This window comes from Gigantopelta aegis, unplaced genomic scaffold (assembly GCF_016097555.1).
Source record: "Gigantopelta aegis isolate Gae_Host unplaced genomic scaffold, Gae_host_genome ctg4350_pilon_pilon, whole genome shotgun sequence".
In the NCBI taxonomy this organism is placed as follows: Eukaryota; Metazoa; Mollusca; class Gastropoda; order Neomphalida; family Peltospiridae; genus Gigantopelta; species Gigantopelta aegis.
In genome coordinates, this window is record NW_024533817.1 from 40620 (window position 1) to 60939 (window position 20320).

The window sequence follows — 20320 nt, forward strand, 5'->3', positions numbered from 1 at the left end:
ATTTAGTAATGCTGTCCAGACAATAATAAACATGCAAGTCTTTTATAAATTCTGTAATTAATTTGAAATAGACTAAGAATTTATAATTTTGCTGAGAATTTTTATAAATATTTTTTTTTTTTGCTAGTAATTTATAAGTGCTGTAATTAATTTTAAGTAGACCTAAGAATTTATAATATTACTGAGTATTTGTAAATATTTTTAGGAATTTATAAATATTGTAGGGATACAAAAATGTACCATGGATTTAAATACAATACTATTTTGTAACTCATTCCAGAAGGGTTAAAATAATTGAAGGCACACTCTTAGCTACGTACCCATTGTGTCTATCACTCCATCCCTTCATCCATCCATCCATCCATTAAATTATCCATGTATTCATAACATGTGTTTATTTATTTAATTATCTATACATGCATCTATCCATCTACCCTCTATGATTCAGCTTCATTTATCAATGATAGTACACTGCTAGCTAGTCTATGTGAGAATTCATTTATTTAAGTTTATAGGTCAATTTGTTGATCATCCATTTATACATTAATTGATCCATCTATCTATGTTTCATACTAATCTATCAGTTGAATTTTGCATTCACTTCTTAATTCAAGCATCCATCAATTCTCTCATTAATCTCATTCATTATGCATGCATTCATGTTTCATTTTTTATCAGAATGCTCAAAACAGCTACAACTATTATATGTTGATGTCTATCAATAACTGAAACATATCAGATGATGAAAGATTCAAACATATGTACCTCAACCTTCAAACAATGGTTTATGTAGACATGTTGAAATCATTACAACATACAAAGTTGAGTTGATTTTGACGCTAAAGGTGCCCCATAAAAATGTTTATAAACAATGAAGTAAATTCATGGATGGGGTAACATCATCCCAAAACAGGAATGCAAACAAAATACCAATCCATGATCTCTCATCACTACATCTGGTACAGTGATAATGGAAAGCATATCACCGATATTATTTAAATGATTTAGATAGTTGGCGTATATCCTTAATTGTTTGTATATATTATATTATGCAGAAATGATATAATTGTCATCCTACTATATAGTTTGCATCCTTTGCTTTGGACTGACATTTCCCACCTCTACATTAATTTACTTTGTATTTTTAGAAAATATTTCATTTACTTGTTCTTTGTTTTCTTTAAAATGTAGTGTTTTCAAAGCCTGAAACATGCTGAATGATTTCTCTGGTCATACAACTTCATTATATTATTCATAATTATTTCAACACAGATTTTTATAGTTAATGTAAAACCAATACAAATAGAATAATATATTAATAAAGTCTTCTATAATTGTGACATTACATGTGAAGCAAAAAATATGTTTTTCATACATAATTACGAGTTGTATTCTTATGAATACTATTTTATAAAAGAAAAGTAGTATTCTAATTCTAATAATGATCAGGAATCTAATCTTACTGAAAACATGTAGCTAAACGCTCGATTCTAAGAAACGGCTCGTTTTATCATACCGTGTATTATATAGACCTACAATGACATTACAATTGACTTTGCTTAGATATTTTATCAGTATGGATAGTTGATTAGATGAAGGGATGGATTGATAGACAGAATGGCTACATAGCTGAGTGAATGTAGTATTTTTAATATGGAACACTGTTTGTATCAAAATTAAACAACTTATACATATATAATTATGTGCTAAGGATTTATAATCATACAATAAATATAATAAATACTAACAAAGATTTTTATACTTATAAAATTTATAAATAATGTTACAGATTTGTAAAGACTGTCAAGAATTTATAAAAACCCAAGGGATTTAATAATGCTGTCAAGACAATAATAAACAATTCTAGTCTTTTATAAATTCTGTAATTAATTTGTAATAGACCTAAGAATTTATAAATACTGCTGAGAATTTAAAAATATTTTGCTAGTAATTTATAACTACTGTAATAATTTATAATAGACCTAAATATTACTGAGAATTTGTAAATACTTTTAGGAATTTATAAATATTTTAGGAATTTATAAACATTGTAGTGATTTAAAATATACAATGGATTTATACTATTTTTGTAACTTTTCCAGTGAGTTTACAATACTTGAAGGCACACTCCTTAGCTATGTACTCATTGTGTCTATCACTCCATCCCTTCACCCTCACCCATCTGTCCATCCATTAATCATCCATGTATTCATAACATGTGTTATTCATTTAATTATCTGTACAACATGCATCTATCCATCTACCCCTCTATGATTTATTTTTATCAATAATATTACACTGCTAGCTAGTCTATGTGAGAATTCATTCTTTTTATGTCCATTGTTCAATTTAGTGACTATCCATTTAAAGATTAATTCATCCATTAATTTATGTTTCATATAATCTCTTAATCATACTAAAACTATCAGTGGAATTTTGCATTAATTTGTTAATTCAAGCATCCAATAATTCACTAATTAATCTCATTTACCTTATGCATTCATGTTTCATTTTTATCAGAATGCTCAAAAAAGCTACAACTATTATATGTTGATGTCTATCAATAAAATGAAACATATCAGACAATGAAAGATTCAAACATATGTAACTCAACCTTCAAACAATGGTTTATGTAGACACATTGAAGTCATTACAGCTCTTTTGTATATGCTGAAATACAGAAAAGCAAATTTATCAATTGTTCTACAAAGTTTATAATAAAGAAATATCATTTTAGTCATAAACAAGATGATACACAGTCAAAGTCAATTGTAATGTCATTTAAGTCCATTTGTTAGGTTCCAATTGATCTTCAAGAAGTTGACGATTAATTATCTCCCTAAATCACTATTTCTTCTTGTTGGTTTCCTGTATGAGTTGCTTATCATATATTTTATCATACCTTGTATTATATAGACCTACAATGACTTTACAATATACTTTGCTTAGATATTTTATCTGTATATAATCTTGCTAACAACTGATATGATAGTTCTGTATTAATTACTTTATAGTATCAATATACTAAATTTTGTACAACAAATGGAAAAATGGAAATTATACAGTTAGTTTATCTAAAGGAGATCTGCGATATTTGTTACTTAGAATTTTTAGTTAAAAGGAGCTCAAAAGGATAGAAATATACTAATTTTAATGTAACAAATATAATGAGATTATAAATATCTACCTCACCTATAATATTGACCAAGAAAGAGTAAAACGCACAAGGTGGCAATATATTTTAATTTATAAGATATGTTTTACATTATACAAAGCAGCTCTTGAGAAGTTGATAATACAATTCATCATTTCATAGAAATTTTCTGTACATTTTAACAAAACAAAGTGTGAAGATATTCAAAAAACTGAAGATTGTTTTTGTTCGGGAATGAAATGCTTATATTAGATTGTCTTGTCGTAAAATTAATTATATTCACAATTTTAACACACATTTTATATATAGTCATTATACACAAAACTAAAATAATATAATCAACATCTTATGACTACCATTATAACAGGAAGTGCTGATGTGGACTAAACAAAGTGTACTATTTATTTAAAGAAATTAAGTTGTTTACCATTTTGTTACAATAGAGACTAAGGCGATAATGTTGGTGATTTTGTTACTAATCCTTTTGTCTCTACTGCAGCAGGTGAAGTCAGCAGTTGATCTCACTTTGCAACCAGAAGCTAATGGAACATTAGTAGTACAAGCATGTCTCGCTAAGATATCTCAATCATCTATCTTCTCAACCAATGACCAGCAGATGTTGCGTCGAATAGCATATGTTGAAACGCACGATGGAGCAGATCCTGATACTTACACTAACACGAGCAATGGAGGAATCTGGCAGTTAAGTGAAGCAAAGTATACAGCTACCAAAACACAGGTTCAAACACTCAGTTACAGCAACAAGTTCAAGGCATTTCAACTAGTTTTGGTATAAACTGGTTGACTACTCAATGGGTAGATTTACGAAAACCATTCTATTCAGCATTAGCTGCACGACTTTATATGCAAGTTATCACTGCCTCCATTCCTCTTGCTTCTGATGTAAGTTCTCAAGGAACTTATTGGGCAAACTACTATACGAGTTCTGGTGGCAGTCAATCAGAGTATGTTACAGCAGTCAATCACTGCAATCAATTGAAGGTATACATATTATAAATTAATTTACTTCATTGTTCAATTGGTGCGTTAGTCCCGTCGTTGCTGATTCACATGTATATTTTATAAATCAAACAGTCATCTCCTACTATGGGGCGCCGTTTGTGTCAAAATTGAAAAATTTTCATGATATGATATTATTTATTAAATATACGGAAGCCTCAGATGGACTGTCCCGGACATTCCAATTCAATGTAACGGGGTTATGCATTGTTTTTAATGTCCGTCCTTACTTCCCTAAATAATAAACCTACAATATACAACCAAAGTCAGGCACCCAACCTAACTAGAAACATCTCGCGTACGCTCGATTCTAAGAGACGGCTCGTGGTACTCGTGCTCCGCGTTTTATTAAGTAACAATAAAAAGTAAATCATAACATGTTAAATGTACCATTGAATGCATTTATTTTGACACAAACGGCGCTCCATAACTAAGAAGTAATCAACAATAATTTGATAAATAATGACTTATTTATTATATCATGAAAATTTTTTTCAATGTTGACACAAACGGCCCCTCATACCCTACTAAAAGAGGGTAGTGTGTACATGTTATGCTACGGACAGTCCCATGCAGTATGGATATTGACCGGGGGACCACTACAATGAGTTTTAAAACAAGTAATTTTCCAACAATTTTGGTCACAAACAAGTATAGTAGATTAATGGGTTTTTTTACTAATGTAAAATGTATTGGAATACTGTTTGTAATTCATTTGCTATAGCAAATTGATGTAAAAGCAAAGTAATTATAGACACAACTTCCAATGACACATACTGATTAGGCTTAGAATGAATAGTATACTGAATGTATCTCAGAGTTACTTTAAGTGGGCACAAACAAACTTATTTTATTTTTTGAATTAATTATAGAAATCTTTTTACAATTCAATTCAAATTTGTATGTTATGATAAACATATTGCCTTTCTTATTGCTGTGTATGAGAGAATGTGACAGCTGCTAGCTGTATGTTTATGTCCCAAGAAAGCAATTAAATCTATTACTATAAATTAGAAGTTCCTGTTAATTATATCTGTTTATTTGTATAGATTGTGATGTTAGTGCATTGGATCGTTTTTTTTTGTGATGGATGCTTCAGGAAGTGTCGGTTACTCCAACTTTCAAACAATGAAGACTTTTGTACGTGATATTGCTAATAGCTTTGAAATAGGACCAAATGATGTACAGATTGGAGTTATGTCTTATGGATCATCTAATTCATTTCATTTCTACCTAAACACACATTCCACAAAAATCTGCTGTTCTGTCAGCAATAAACGCAATTCCATTCAGTTCAGGAGGTACTGACACAGCTGGGGCACTTAATGCAGTTCGAACAACAGGATTTTCCCAATCTAATGGAGCTCGTCCAACTAGTGAAGGAATTCCACGTGTTGCTATAGTTATTACTGATGGATATTCTAACAGTTACTCAGCAACAATCACGGCAGCTATGCACTACATAATGCTGGAATAATAGCATTTGCTATAGGAATTGCAGGAGCAAACCAGAATGAACTTAATGCTATTGCATCTCAGGCCTCTTATGTTCTCATTTTTTTTCCACTTTTAATGTGGCTCAACTAAGTGCCTTACAAATATCCATTAGTCAAGAGGCTTGTGTAGGTAAGTTAATTTTTTAGTGTTTGCATTGCATGTAGATATTTTACAGCTTCACCTGACCTTTCTATTGATCAAGTTGTGTCTGATACCATTGATCAGGGCCAAACCAAGTATATCAATTATCCACTTCCTGCTAATGATGAAGGCATTACAATTGTACTTAATGTTTCAAATGGATCTGCAGTAGTTTATGCATCTACAGTTGTGTCAACTCCTAATGAAGCATTCCATGATGTCAAAATTGAGTCAAGCCAATTTGAAGATGTTTATATTGATCCAAACAACTTAACCAATCCAGACACTGCCAATACTATATATATTGCAATCTAGGGCAAGGGTATCTAATATGATCCAAGTAAGTGCATCTCAAGGAGACATCTCAACTGGTACGTTAGTATGAAATGAATTTGATTATATATTACTGGATTTTTTTCACATTATAGAACCAGTCATAGTGAGTAACTTGCCAGATATTGTATCTGAAAATTATGGGCAAGCTGTAAGTGTTTATTGCACAGTTACAGGTAAACCTCAACCCACTGTAACATGGTACAAAGATAGTGTTCTGATTAATTCACTAACATATCCTGATATTCAAAATAACAACTACAGTAGTAGATAACACTACTGTACAAAGTGGAATAACTATAACTTCTATAACTGACACTGATGAAGGGCGCCTATACATGTTCAGGATCAAATATTCTTCCAAATGGAACAGTAACAACAATAGATCATTCACTTTAGAAGTGACTGGAAGTAAGATTTAAAATGCTATTCATTCATATATATTTACCAATGTGCATTGTTGACAGTTCATACCAATCAACTTTACTGGAATTGCTGTGAGTTCAACAGCTATATATCTTTCGTGGTCTTTGCCTGTAGTACATGGAATCAATGTTCAACACTACATTGTAGAAGTAGATGAGTTAGAGACTAGTCGAGACTGGACATTTTATGCTGTGGAGAGTCATGCCAATGTCATATATCTTTACATCCATACTATACATATGTTTGCAAAGTTGCTGCAGTTGAAAATATATCTATCCCTATACTAGTCCAATTACTGTTATAACACATCAAGCAGGTATTTATTTCAATTAGTATAGAAAATAAATTATTTTTATATATAGCTCCCACTGGTACTCCTCAAAATCCAATACATACTTCTATATCATCAACTACACTTAATTTAACTTGGTATCCACCACCAGTCAGTCAACAGAATGGTATCATAAACTATTACATAATACAATCAACTGAAGTGGAGACTGGCATAACTCATCAATATACAACTAACAATGCATGGATCTATTTGACTAATCTTCATTCATATTACAGCTATATATTTAAATTTGCTGCTGTCACAATTGCACAAGGTCCTTTTAGTACTGGAACAAGCATCACTATGCCTGAAGATGGTAAGTGGTATTTGCATTAATAAATTTTTATGCCATTTTGATCTAATATAGTTCCTTCTTCACCACCAACAAATGCATCAGTATCAATAATAAATTCTAGATCTATTTTTATAACTTGGTTTCCACCACCTTTTGATCAACAAAATGGACTAATAAGAGAATATGAAATAATTATTGAAGAGATTGAGACTGGTATAATTTACATGGATACATCTCTGAATCTGTATATTCAGATTGACTACATTCACCCACACTATACCTATAACATTTCAATCAGTGCTGTAACAATAGCATCAGGACCATACACAACTGCAGTCACAATTCAAACACCTCAAGATGGTAAGTCAAAAGCCAATCATTTCAAAATTAGATAATATAATTTATACAGCACCCAGTGGATCACCAGATAATTTTAATGCAACAGTTACCTCCCCTTACTCTGCTGTACTCACTTGGGCTCCACCTTCTCCTGATCAACAAAATGGCATTATTATTGGTTACATCATCAATGTCACAATATTAGAGACCAATGAAACCTTTCTTCTCTTTTCCAACACTACTTTACTAACAGTTAATGGTCTCAGAGACTTTTAGGAACTATTGTATGTATTATTGCTGCTCAAACTAGTGTTGGTATTGGACCATACAGTGCTGTCTTTACAGTTCACAACTCCACAAGATGGTATTTAACATTATTTTACATTTATTAATATGAACACTAATACTGTTTATTGTACCTTCTCTCTCTCTCTCTCTCTCTCTCTCTCTACCTCTCTCTTCCCTCTTCAGCTCCTTCAGCTCCACCTACTATGGCCATCATTTCATCGATAACTTCAAATGGATTTACCATTAGTTGGAATCCACCAGGATATAATGATCAAATGGAGTCATTACTTACTATAATGTATCTATAGTAGAAGTTGAGACTGGCTCTATTTTCCAGTATATTTCCTACACTACTACAGTTACTATACAATCTCTTTCATCCAGCTTATACTTACCAATATAGAATTGCTGCATACACTATAGGATTGGGACCATACTCTGATCCAATCAATATTACAACAGCTGAGGAAGGTAAACCCTTATGTCCTTTAAATGTTGTAATTTTTTTCTGTAGCTCCAAGTCAAGCTCCTCAAAGTTTATCTGGTATTGCATCTTCATCAACTTCTATTACTTTTATCATGGAGTCCACCACTTCCTGAATATAGGAATGGACTGATTATCTCATATTATGTCAACATTACATTAATTGAGACTGGTACAAGTGTGTATTACACATACTACACACACTACCTTTACAATCACTGGATTAATTCCCTACACTTCATACTCCTGTATTGTAGCAGCAGAGACTAGTATTGGACGTGGGACCATTTACTACTTTCTTCACTATTACAACACCAGAGGATGGTATGATAACTAATAATGAACAATGAATTTTAGTATTCTCTCTTCAGCTCCCAATAGTCCTCCAGTTATTATTACACATTATGCAATTGACTCCAGGACAGTGGCTTTTCAATGGGATCCTCCTCCACCACAAGATCATAATGGCATTATAAGAGAGTATGTAGTAACAATCTCAATAGTAGGAAGTAATGAAAGTCAGACACAAACATTTACTGGCACTACTGCTATCATTGGTCACTGATCCCATCATTTACATATCAGTTTACAGTAGCAGCTTACACTATAGCAACTGGGACCATACAGTACTAGTGTTAATATTACTTTACCAGAAGATGGTTAGTTACTTCAATTGACAAGTATCTTTTGTCATTTTTAAATATATTCTTCATAGTTCCAAGTGGATTCCCACAAGATGTGTCTGTTAACAATACAACACCCTATTCTATTTCTCTTTGACATGGACATCACCTCCTCCAACCACAAAAATGGACTATCATACGTTATGTGTCAATGTAACTCATGCTGATACTTTAGAAAACATACAGTATTATAGTACTATGACTAGTATTACTATAACTGGACTAGATCCATATACTACAATATGTATGTGTAGTAGCTGCTGAGACAACCATTGGAGTTGGACCATTTAGTCACTTGTTCTTTGTACAAACAGAAGAAGCAGGTACCATACTTATAAACATCTTAAATTTACTTCAAATCTATTGACCCAGCACCTGACAGTCCTCCTCAACACCCCAGTGCTATAGCTCTTAGTCCAACTAGTATCCACATTACTTGGGATCCTCCAATTCTACAAGATCATAAATGGTGTCATTAGAGAATATCGTATCAATATAAACAGAGGCATTGACAGGTCTTCAAATACAAGAGATCACCAATCAAACTCAAATAATCATTGATGGACTAAAACCTTACCACATATATCACTGTTATATTGTAGCTGTCACAGTAGATGAAGGACCTTACACAGTGGCTGTGTCTGTTCTAACTGAAAAGAAGCTGGTATGTATGCTAACAATGATTTTTTCATCTTATTTTTAAAATATAGCACCATCTGCACCACCTCAGTTATTGGTTTGTGTCAGTAACCAGTTCTACTTCAATGTTAATTTCATGGGATCCACCTCCTGCACATACACAAAATGGAATTATTAGAGAATATTCTGTTATAATACATAATGTAAAGTCTGGAGTGGACCTAACTTTTCTTTACATTCCACACTCAGTTAAATATATCTGTTTCTCAGTCCATATACTACATATAGTGTAAAGGTAACTGCTATCACTGTTGATTCTGGTCCATTTACTAATACCTTCAATATCACCACTCTTCAAGATGGTATGTACATAAAGTGCTAATTGTTGTTGCAATGTCTTGTTACAGTACCCACAAGTCCTCCAGAACAGTTCAATGCATCAGCAGTAAATGGAGTTAGTCTTCAATTACAGTGGTCACCTCCCAATCCATCTGGAACTAATGGGAATTATTCAATACTATATAACTATTGTAGAACAAGAAACTGGCAATGTTTTCTATAGTACAACACCATCTATGTCTATAGTAGTTTCAACCCTTCATCCTTATTACACATACAAGTGTACAGTGTCAGCAGTGACTATAGGGAATGGACCAGTGGCTAGTTTTGTCATACAAATGCCAGAAGAAGTTTGTGATACAAATTATTATTTATTATTATAATATCTTTATATATAGGTCCTGCTAGTGGTCCAGATAATGTATTATCTACACATATAACATCTACAGTCATTACTATTATGTGGGATGAGTTACCCAGTGAAGATGAAAAATGGTATCATTAGATACTACCTAGTGAATGTAACAGAGACAAATACTGGATACCATTATCAAAACTACATCAACTACTACAGACATTGCTCTTAGTAATCTACATCCATATTATACATACAGTATAACTGTAGCAGCTTACACTATAGAAGAGGGACCTTTCTCTACTTCTGTGACTTTTACTACATTACAAGATGGTATGTCTATCATTGGTATCACATGTGTTATATTGATCTCTTTTAAATATATAGTACCTTCAAGTTCTCCTACAAGTTTAAGTATCACAGTAAAGAGCTCATCAGTTGTTTATATTGAGTGGGTTCCCACCTCCATCTCTGAAACATAATGGAGTGATAACTGCTATAATATATCTCTTATTGACATTACAACTGGACATGAAATGTATTTTTGTGTCTCATAATGTAATCCAATCTCAGTTTGATTCACTCCACCCATATACTATATATCAATACAGAATTGCTGCTTTCACATCAGTTGGACTAGGACATATTTCCATCTATTTACATTTCAAACAATGATAGAGAGATTATAATCAAGTTAAAGGAGCTTTGTAACAAGTGGTGTTATAACAATGAAGAGGAGTCCAGAGAAAAGTCAATCTCTGTAAGAGGTTCTCTTATGCAAACATGCCTTGACGTAGGTCACTCGCTTGTTTGTCTTTCACACATTACTTTAGAATGGACAAGTGTGTTATAATAACAATGAAGAGAGTCCAAGAGAAAAGTCAATCTCTGTAAGAGTGTTTTCTCTGATGCAAATATGCCTTGACGTAGGTCACTCACTGATTGTCTTCACACATTAACTTTGAATGCAACAAGTGTGCAAGAGAGTCCAGAGGGAAGTCAATCTCTGTAAGACTTTCTTTAATAGTATTTGAATAATCTCTATCTAAGGGGAAAAAAGGAAAGTTGAAACATACAGGTGAAACAGTGGAACATATAAGTCATGCTTTGCAGTAATACTTATTATGGTGTATGTAAGAATATTAGATGTCTTTAACTCTTTTTTAGCTAAACTAGTCCAACTCTATGACCCAGTGTGACTGGTCGTTATAATGATAGTAAATATACGATGTATGACATTACATGTTGAACATTTGAAATAAGACCAGTAGTCTACTCACTCATGTAATGGTTATTAATTATAATAGATCTCTAAACTCTGTTCAGCTAACTAATCAACTCTATGACCAGTTGGTGTTCATTAAACCTACCCATGAGAGAAAAGGAGAGAGAGATTATAATCAAGTTAAAGGAGCTTTGTAAACAAGTGTGTTATAAACAATGAAGAGAGTCCAGAGAAAAGTCAATCTCTGTAAGAGTGTTCTCTTATGCAAAACATGCCTTGATGTAGGTCACTCACTGTTTGTTCTTCACACATTAACTCTAGATTGGAGGATGTGAAACGGAACGTAAGAGGTATTATTCAGAGTAAAAGATTGGCTCCAAAGTCAAATGATTGGGCATGATATAAAACCACAGGTCACTGAAGTTATTACCCACTATTCTTAACATAAAACAAATCTGGGTCAATCCATACGATACTAAAAGCCATGATATTCACTAACAAATCCGAATAATAAGCCATACAATAGAAAGGTACATATATGTTAATAATTAATATTGGTTTTACCTCAACTCGTAACAGAGTATAGTCTTAGAGATTAGTTGGATAAGATGCAAAAACTTTAAAATGTGCACTCCCTAAATAAAAACATAATAGAAATGTATATAATAGTTATAATGTTTACCTTGCAACTGAGGTAGTAGAGAGTTTTATTAAAAGTGATTAGAGCAAGCCAAATCCCACATAAATGAATTTGATTTCTCACTTAGAGATATCCCGTATGCATGGGTAACAATTTGATTTCGCACTGAGATATATCCAAATGGGTAGAATTTGATTTCTACTCAGAGATATACCATATGGGGTACATTTGATTTCTCACTCAGAGATATCCCATATGGTTAGCAATTTGATTTTCCACTCAGAGAATAGCCCATATGGGTAACAATTTGATTTCTCATTAGAATTTAAAATTATGAGTATTCTAAAAATATGACTCATTGGTCTTTCTTGCATTGTTAAAAGTAATAAACATACACAAGAAGTTAAAGGAAACAGATTAGAATATGTAGCCTGCTCCTCCATAATTTAATTGTGCATTGAATTTTTTTTTGAGAGGATTTTCCAGACTACAAATGAGGAATCTTCACAATTGTACTTCCTGTAACTTTGTATTCTAATACCTTTAGAGCTACCACAATTAGATCGTAACTATTGCACCTACTTTAGGGTATGTAGGTACATCAAATAATTTGCTTTTCATCAAATGTTAATATTGACAGCCACGGTAAACAGAGAGAAGTAGACTGAAAGGAGAAACAGGTTATGTAACATTAACTTTCTTTCAATCAATGAGGGGTTGGAATGCGATAAGAGAGTGTTATGTGGAATAAGCATCCGTTTTCAGCTCCAATCATCATCTGTACATCTCAATTTCTCATTTTTTGCTTCTATAATAATCTCCATTTATAAAAGTGTAATATCTGTTCTTGCATCGCCCTAACTGACAGAATTTGAGACAGCTTTTACAACCCAGTCCAAAAGATGAGTTAGCATGATCTATCAAGTGCAGCATTTTCACCTATACGAAAAACTGTTCCTTCATGACACTCCAGTTTGACTTTAGTAGCTTCTTTAAAGAGGAATGCTCCTAGAGAGAGGTTTTCAGAGCTAATTATGTCACTAGAAAAAATAATACCAGATCTATGCTTCATTTTTCTGAACTGATTATACAATGTTAATCCATAATATTACAATCCTTGGATATAATTCTCTGGGATGATACACATGTTAAGATCCTTAATATTACAAATCATTGGATATATATATTGATGATATAGATGTTTAATACATTAAAATATTACAATCTGGGATAGAATTTATATTGATGATTACAACATTAATTACATCAATATACAATCATTGGATTATAATTATATTGATGATACAATGTAAATCATTGATGAATACAATCATTGTTTTTTTTTAAATATGATTTATAACGTAAATTTACAAGCATAGTTTATTGTCAAATATTTTATCACTAATATTTAATAAAAAATTGTAACCCTTTTATCCAAAAACCATCAATATTACATCCATTGTAAATACAACGTAAAAACTAGGTGGTGATGTTCACCTAAAATGTAGTTTTTTTGCAAATCTTGCCAAACGAGTCACTTACAAGGAGGTCGTGAGATTCACTACATTCTGTATCACTATTTTCAACACTTATGAGAGATCACCTATTATTAATGGTGAACAGCACTACCACTACACTATTCACTACATACGTATCGTTGCACTTGATCAACATTAATTAACAGTTTTGTTTTAAATTGAATTATGAAGATGCATACATACATAACCAAAAAAACCCTAACAATTAAACAAATGATGTTTTTAAAAGAGATCAACCCAAACAAAAGCCCTAACCATAAATTAAAATACGGTTTTACGTAGATAACAAACAAAAGCCTCAATAATTAAATAATTATGTTTTAAAAAGAGATAACTAACAAAAGCTTACAGATAATTATATAGAAAGGAAAGATCACCTTTTGGCTAGTTGGAAAAGTACTGATGAAATCTTGTTTTCTACCAGTCAGTGTTTGATTCAAAAAGAAATATTCTAGAAGTGTGGTAAAAAGTGTACCACGTCCATTAGGATAAGGATATTGAAAACAAAGAAAGAGGAACAGAGGACAAAAGTGCTTTATGAACCTTCCACCTTGCCATAAACCTTTTTCTCGAATACAAGAAAGCAAAGACTTTGTAATAAATTTATCAAAACAATAAAATGCATAAATGCATAATTTTCCAAAAATACGGATATAGACTTTTTTCCCTGTGCAAGAACAGTAGTCATTTTAATTTGAAAGAAGTGGTTTTTACATTACACAATAGCAGGTCTTTGAAAAATTATAATAAAAATTAATCTATCATTGGAATTTGCTGGTATCATTGCCCAGTTAAAACCAAATGCATTCATAAAGTTAATGATTTATTTTGTTGTTAGATGAAATGTTTATATTGGCGTGCCTTGTCATACAACCTAATTATATTCATAAATTCAACACCGATTTTTTATTAGTTTCAATGTAGAAACAAATACAACTAAAATAATAATAACTGTCTTTTATAAACTGTTCTTACATGTGAAGCAAAACGATGTTTTTCATACAGAATTACGGTTTGTACTTTTTGAATACAATTATAACACGACGTGCTGAACTGTATTAAACAATGAATACTATTTAATAAAAAGAAATTAAGTGTTAGTCTAAAATGTTTGTTGCAATGGGAGACTAAGACGATTAATGTGGCGATTTTCTTACTGATCGTTTTGTCTCTACTGCGCAGGTGAGTCAGCAGTTGATCTCACTTTGGAACCGGAAGCTAATGGAATATTAGTAGATACAAGCATGTCTTGCTAAGATATCTAATCATCCAATTTTCTAAACCATGACAGCAGATGTTCGTCGAATAGCATATGTTTGAAACGCACGATTGGAGCAGATGCTGATACTTACACTAACCGAGCAATGGAGGAATCTGGCAGTTAAGTGAAGCAAAGTATCCAGCTACCCAAAAACAGTTCAACACTCAGTTACAGCAACATGTTCAAGGCATTTCAACTAGTTTTTGGTATAAACGGTTGGACTACTCATTGAGGTAGATTTACGGAAAAACCATTCTATTCAGCATTAGCTGCACGCATTTATATGCAAGTTATCACTGCCTCCATTCCTCTGCTTCTGATGTAAGTTCTCAAGGAACTTATTGGTCAAACGACTATACGCGTTTGGTGGGAGTCAAGCACATATGTTCAGCAGTCAATCAACTGCATCAATTGAAGGTAATGCATATTATAATTAGTTTAATGCAAGCTAGCGCGCAAACTTCACTGTTAAAACGGTGCGTTTTTAGTCCAGCCGTTGTTTGATTTATATTTATATTCTATAAATCAAAACAGTCAATCCTTAAAGGTCCCATGACCTACCAAAAGGGCGTGTCATTCTATGGAGTATGACAATTGTTCCGGGACCACTTTACAGCGGTAGTACACGAATGAAACTTTATTTTACATATTGATTCCTAAGTAAAATGTCTTATGTACTAGCAGCCAGGAGGTGATGATGAGCAATTCTGCCTGCTCCTCTTGATCTTTGCTTTTCGTAAGTAAAAGTAATCAAAGTATATAAGCATACTATTTATTCACTTTATTTCATACAAAAGGACTAATAAGTCACTTTTGATGAGCAACTAAGCTAGGGATTACAGTACCATCAGCCTTATTACAAATAGGGACGCTGTTGTCACCCTACTATGCAACTACAATATCTTTAATTTTATCAAGATGGGTTTGTCAACTTTTCCAATTAAGGAAGTGTGAGATGGAGTTTTTTAACTCAATTATAACATAACATCTATAGTTGGTCTTATGATTGGTAATGTTATCACCACTATAATATAATAATTTATAGCTAGTTACACATATGCATTTTAACTGACTAGACTTAGGATGAAGTAGATGAGTTTGACCACAATTATGTAAGAGCATGCATTCATCTTGGGGGGGATTAAAAGTGACAGGCATTATGACACATGTCCAGCTATAGTGCTGGCATGTAACCTATAGAGTTACTTTAAGTGGGTAACAGCAAACTCATTTAATTTTTTGATTAATTTTAGAGATCTTTATACAATTTCAAGCATTGCAAGTTACGATAACACAATGGTCTTTCTAACTGCTATATATATGAGAATTGACAGCCACTAGCTGCGTATGTATGACCCAACAAAACAATTAAATCTACTACAGTTACATAGAAATTTCTGTTAATTATATTATTTATTTGTACAGATTGTGATGTTAGTGCATTGGATCTTTTCTTTGTGATGGATGCTTCAGGAAGTGTTGGTTACTCCACTTTCAAACAATGAAGACCTTTGTACGTGATATTGCTAATAGCTTTGAAATAGGACCAAATGATGTACAGGTTGGAGTTATGTCTTATGGATCATATACTCATTTCATTTCTACCTAAAACACATATTCCACAAAATCTGCTGTTCTGTCGGCAATAAGTGCACTTCCATACAGTGGAGGAGGTACTAACACAGCTGGGGCACTTAATGGAGTTCGAACAACAGGTTTTTCTCAATCTAATGGAGCTCGTCCAACTAGTGAAGGAATTCCACGTGTTGCTGTAGTGATTACCGATGGATATTCTAACAAGTTACTCAGCAACAGTCACTGCAGCTAATGCACTGCATAATGCCGGAATAATAGCATTTGCTATGGAATTGCAGGAGCCAACCCAAATGAACTCAATGCTATTGCATCTCAGGCCTCTTATGTTTCATTTATTTCCAGTTTCAATGTGGCTCAACTAAGTGCCTTGCAATATCCATTAGTCAAGAGGCTTGTGTAGGTGAGTTAATTTTTTAGTGTGTTTTACATTAAATATACATATTTTACAGCTTCACCTGACCTTTCTATTGATCAAGTTGTGTCTGATACCATTGATCAGGGCCAAACCAAGTATGTCAATTATCCACTTCCTGCTAATGATGAAGGCATTACAATTGTACTTAATGTTTCAAATGGATCTGCAGTAGTTTATGCATCTACAGTTGTGTCAACACCTAATGAAGCATTCCATGATGTCAAAATTGAGTCAAGCCAATTTGAAGATGTTTATATTAATCCAAACAACTTAACAATCCAGACACTGCTGATACAGTATATATTGCAATTGAAGGGCAAGGTATATCTAATATGATCCAAGTAAGTGCATCTCAGGAGACATCTCAACAGGTATGTTATGAATGAATTTGATTATATATTTACTAGATTCCTTTTCACACTATAGAACCCAGTCACAGTGAGTAACTTGCCAGATATTGTATCTGAAAATTATGGGCAAACTGTAAGTGTTTATTGCACAGTTAGAGGTAAACCTCACCCACTGTAACATGGTATAGAAAGATAGTGTTCTGATTAATTCACTAACATATCCTGATATTCAATAACAACTACATAGTAGATAATACACTGTTCAAAGTGGAATAACTATAACTTCTATAACTGACACTAATGAAGGCACCTATACATGTTCAGGATCAAATATTCTTCCAAAATGGAACAGTGACAAACAATAGATCATTCACTTTAGAAGTGACTGGAAGTAAGATTTAAAACATTAATCATGCATATTTACCATTGGGTATATTGTTGACAGTTATACCAATCAACTTCACTGGAATTGCTGTGAGCTCAACAGCTATATATCTTTCGTGGTCTTGCCTCTAGTACATGGAGTCAATGTTCAACACTACATTGTAGAAGTAGATGAGATAGAGACTAGTCGAGACTGGACATTTTATGCTGTTGAGACTTATGCAATGTCATATCTCTACATCCATACTATACATATGTTTGCAAAGTTGCTGCACGTTGAAAATATAACCTATCCCTACACAGTCCAATTACTGTTATAACACATCAAGCCGGTATTCATTTCAATTAGCATAGAAAATAAATTTATTTTTGCATAGCTCCCACTGGTACTCCTCAAAATCCAATACATAGTTCTATATCATCAACTACACTTAATTTAACTTGGTATCCACCACCAATCAGTCAACAGAATGGTATCATAAACTATTACATAATACAATCAACTGAAGTGGAGACTGCCATAACTCGTCAATATACAACTAACAATGCATGGATCTATTTGACTAATCTCCATGCTTATTACAGCTATATTTTAAATTTGCTGCTGTCACAATTGCACAAGTCCTTTTAGTACTGGACAAACATCACTATGCCTGAAGATGGTAAGTGGTATTTGCATTAATAAATTCATACCATTTTGATCTATACAGTTCCTTCTTCACCACCAACAAATGTATCAGTATCAATAATAAATTCTAGATCTATTTTTATAACTTGGTTTCCACCACCCTTTTGATCAACAAAATGGACTAATAAGAGATATGAGATAATTATTGAAGAGATTGAGACTGGTATAATTTACATGGATATCATCTCTGAATCTGTATATTCAGATTGACTACATTCACCCACACGATACCTATAACATTTCAATCAGTGCTGTAACAATAGCATCAGGACCATACACAACTGCAGTCCCAATTCAAACACCTCAAGATGGTAAGTCAAAAGCCAATCATTTCAAAATTAGATTAATATAATTTATACAGCACCCAGTGGATCACCAGATAATTTTAATGCTACAGTTACTCTCCTTACTCTGCTGTACTCACTTGGGCTCCACCTCCTCCTGATCAACAAAATGGCATTATTATTGGTTACATCATCAATGTTACAATATTAGAGACCAATGAAATGTTTCTTCTCTTTTCCAACACTACTTCACTAACAGTTTAATGGTCTCAGACCTTTTAGGACTATGTACATGTATGCATTATTGCTGCTCAAACTAGTGTTGGTATTGGACCATACAGTGCTGTCTTTACAGTTACAACTCCACAAGATGTATGTAAATGGATTTTTTAATAAGAACACATCATTATATATAAATTACTTTAATATTTGATTTCTCACTCTCAGCTCCTCAGCTCCACCTAACATGGCCCTTATTTCATCGATAACTTCAAATGGATTTACAATTAATTGGAATCCACCAGGATATAATGATCAAAATGGAGTCATTACTTACTATAGTATTTCTGTAGTAGAAATTGAGACAGGCTCTATTTTCCAGTATATTTTCCTACACTACTACACTTACTATACATCTCTTCACCCAGCTTATACTTACCAGTATAGAATTGCTGCATACACTATAGGATTAGGACCATACTCTGATCCAATCAATATTACAACAGCTGAGGAAGGTATACAACTTAATGTACAGTACGCCCTTGTAATGTTGCCATATTCTTCCAATAGCTCCAAGTCAAGCTCCTCAAAGTTTATCTGGTATTGCATCTTCATCAACGTCTATTACTTTATCATGGATCCACCACTTCCTGAATATAGGAATGGACTGATTATCTCATATTATGTCAACGTTACATTAATTGAGACTGGTACAAGTGTGTATTACACAACTACACACACTACCTTTTCAATCACTGGATTAATTCCCTACACTTCATACTCCTGTATTGTAGCAGCAGAGACTAGTATTGGACGTGGACCATTTACTACTTTCTTCACTATTACAACACCAGAGGATGGTATGATAACTAATAATGATCTATGAATTTTTATACTTGTCTCTTCAGCTTCCCAATAGTCCTCCAATTATTACTACACATTATGCAATTGACTCCAGGACAGTGGCTTTTCATGGGATCCTCCTCCACCACAAGATCATAATGGCATTATAAGAGAGTATGTGGTAACAATCTCAATAGTAGGAAGTAAATGAAAGTCAGACACAAATATTTACTGGCACTACTGCTATCATTGGATCACTGATTCCATCATTTACATATCAGTTTACAGTAGCAGCTTACCTATAGCACTGGACCATACAGTACTAGTGTTTAATATTACTTTACCAGAAGATGGTTAGTTACTTCAAAGGACAAGTATCTTTATCATTTTTTAAATGTATTCTTAATAGTACCAAGTGGATTCCCACAAGACGTGTCTGTTAATAACACAACACCCTATTCTATTTCTTTGACATGGACATCACCTCCTCCAAACCAACAAAATGGAGCTATTGTTGGTTACTTTGTAATGTCACTCATGCTGATACTTT

The 20320-nt window shown here is 32.9% G+C and overlaps 1 protein-coding gene across 1 annotated transcript; it reads left to right on the forward strand.

Annotated features, from left to right (window-relative positions):
• Positions 1–3611: 3611 nt before the first annotated feature.
• LOC121392720 (collagen alpha-1(XXII) chain-like) lies at positions 3612–16987 on the forward strand. The gene is given in 6 exon segments (XM_041523822.1): positions 3612–3944; positions 5237–5373; positions 5468–5641; positions 16657–16801; positions 16803–16860; positions 16863–16987. Coding segments are annotated over 6 exon segments (972 nt in total).
• Positions 16988–20320: the final 3333 nt, after the last annotated feature.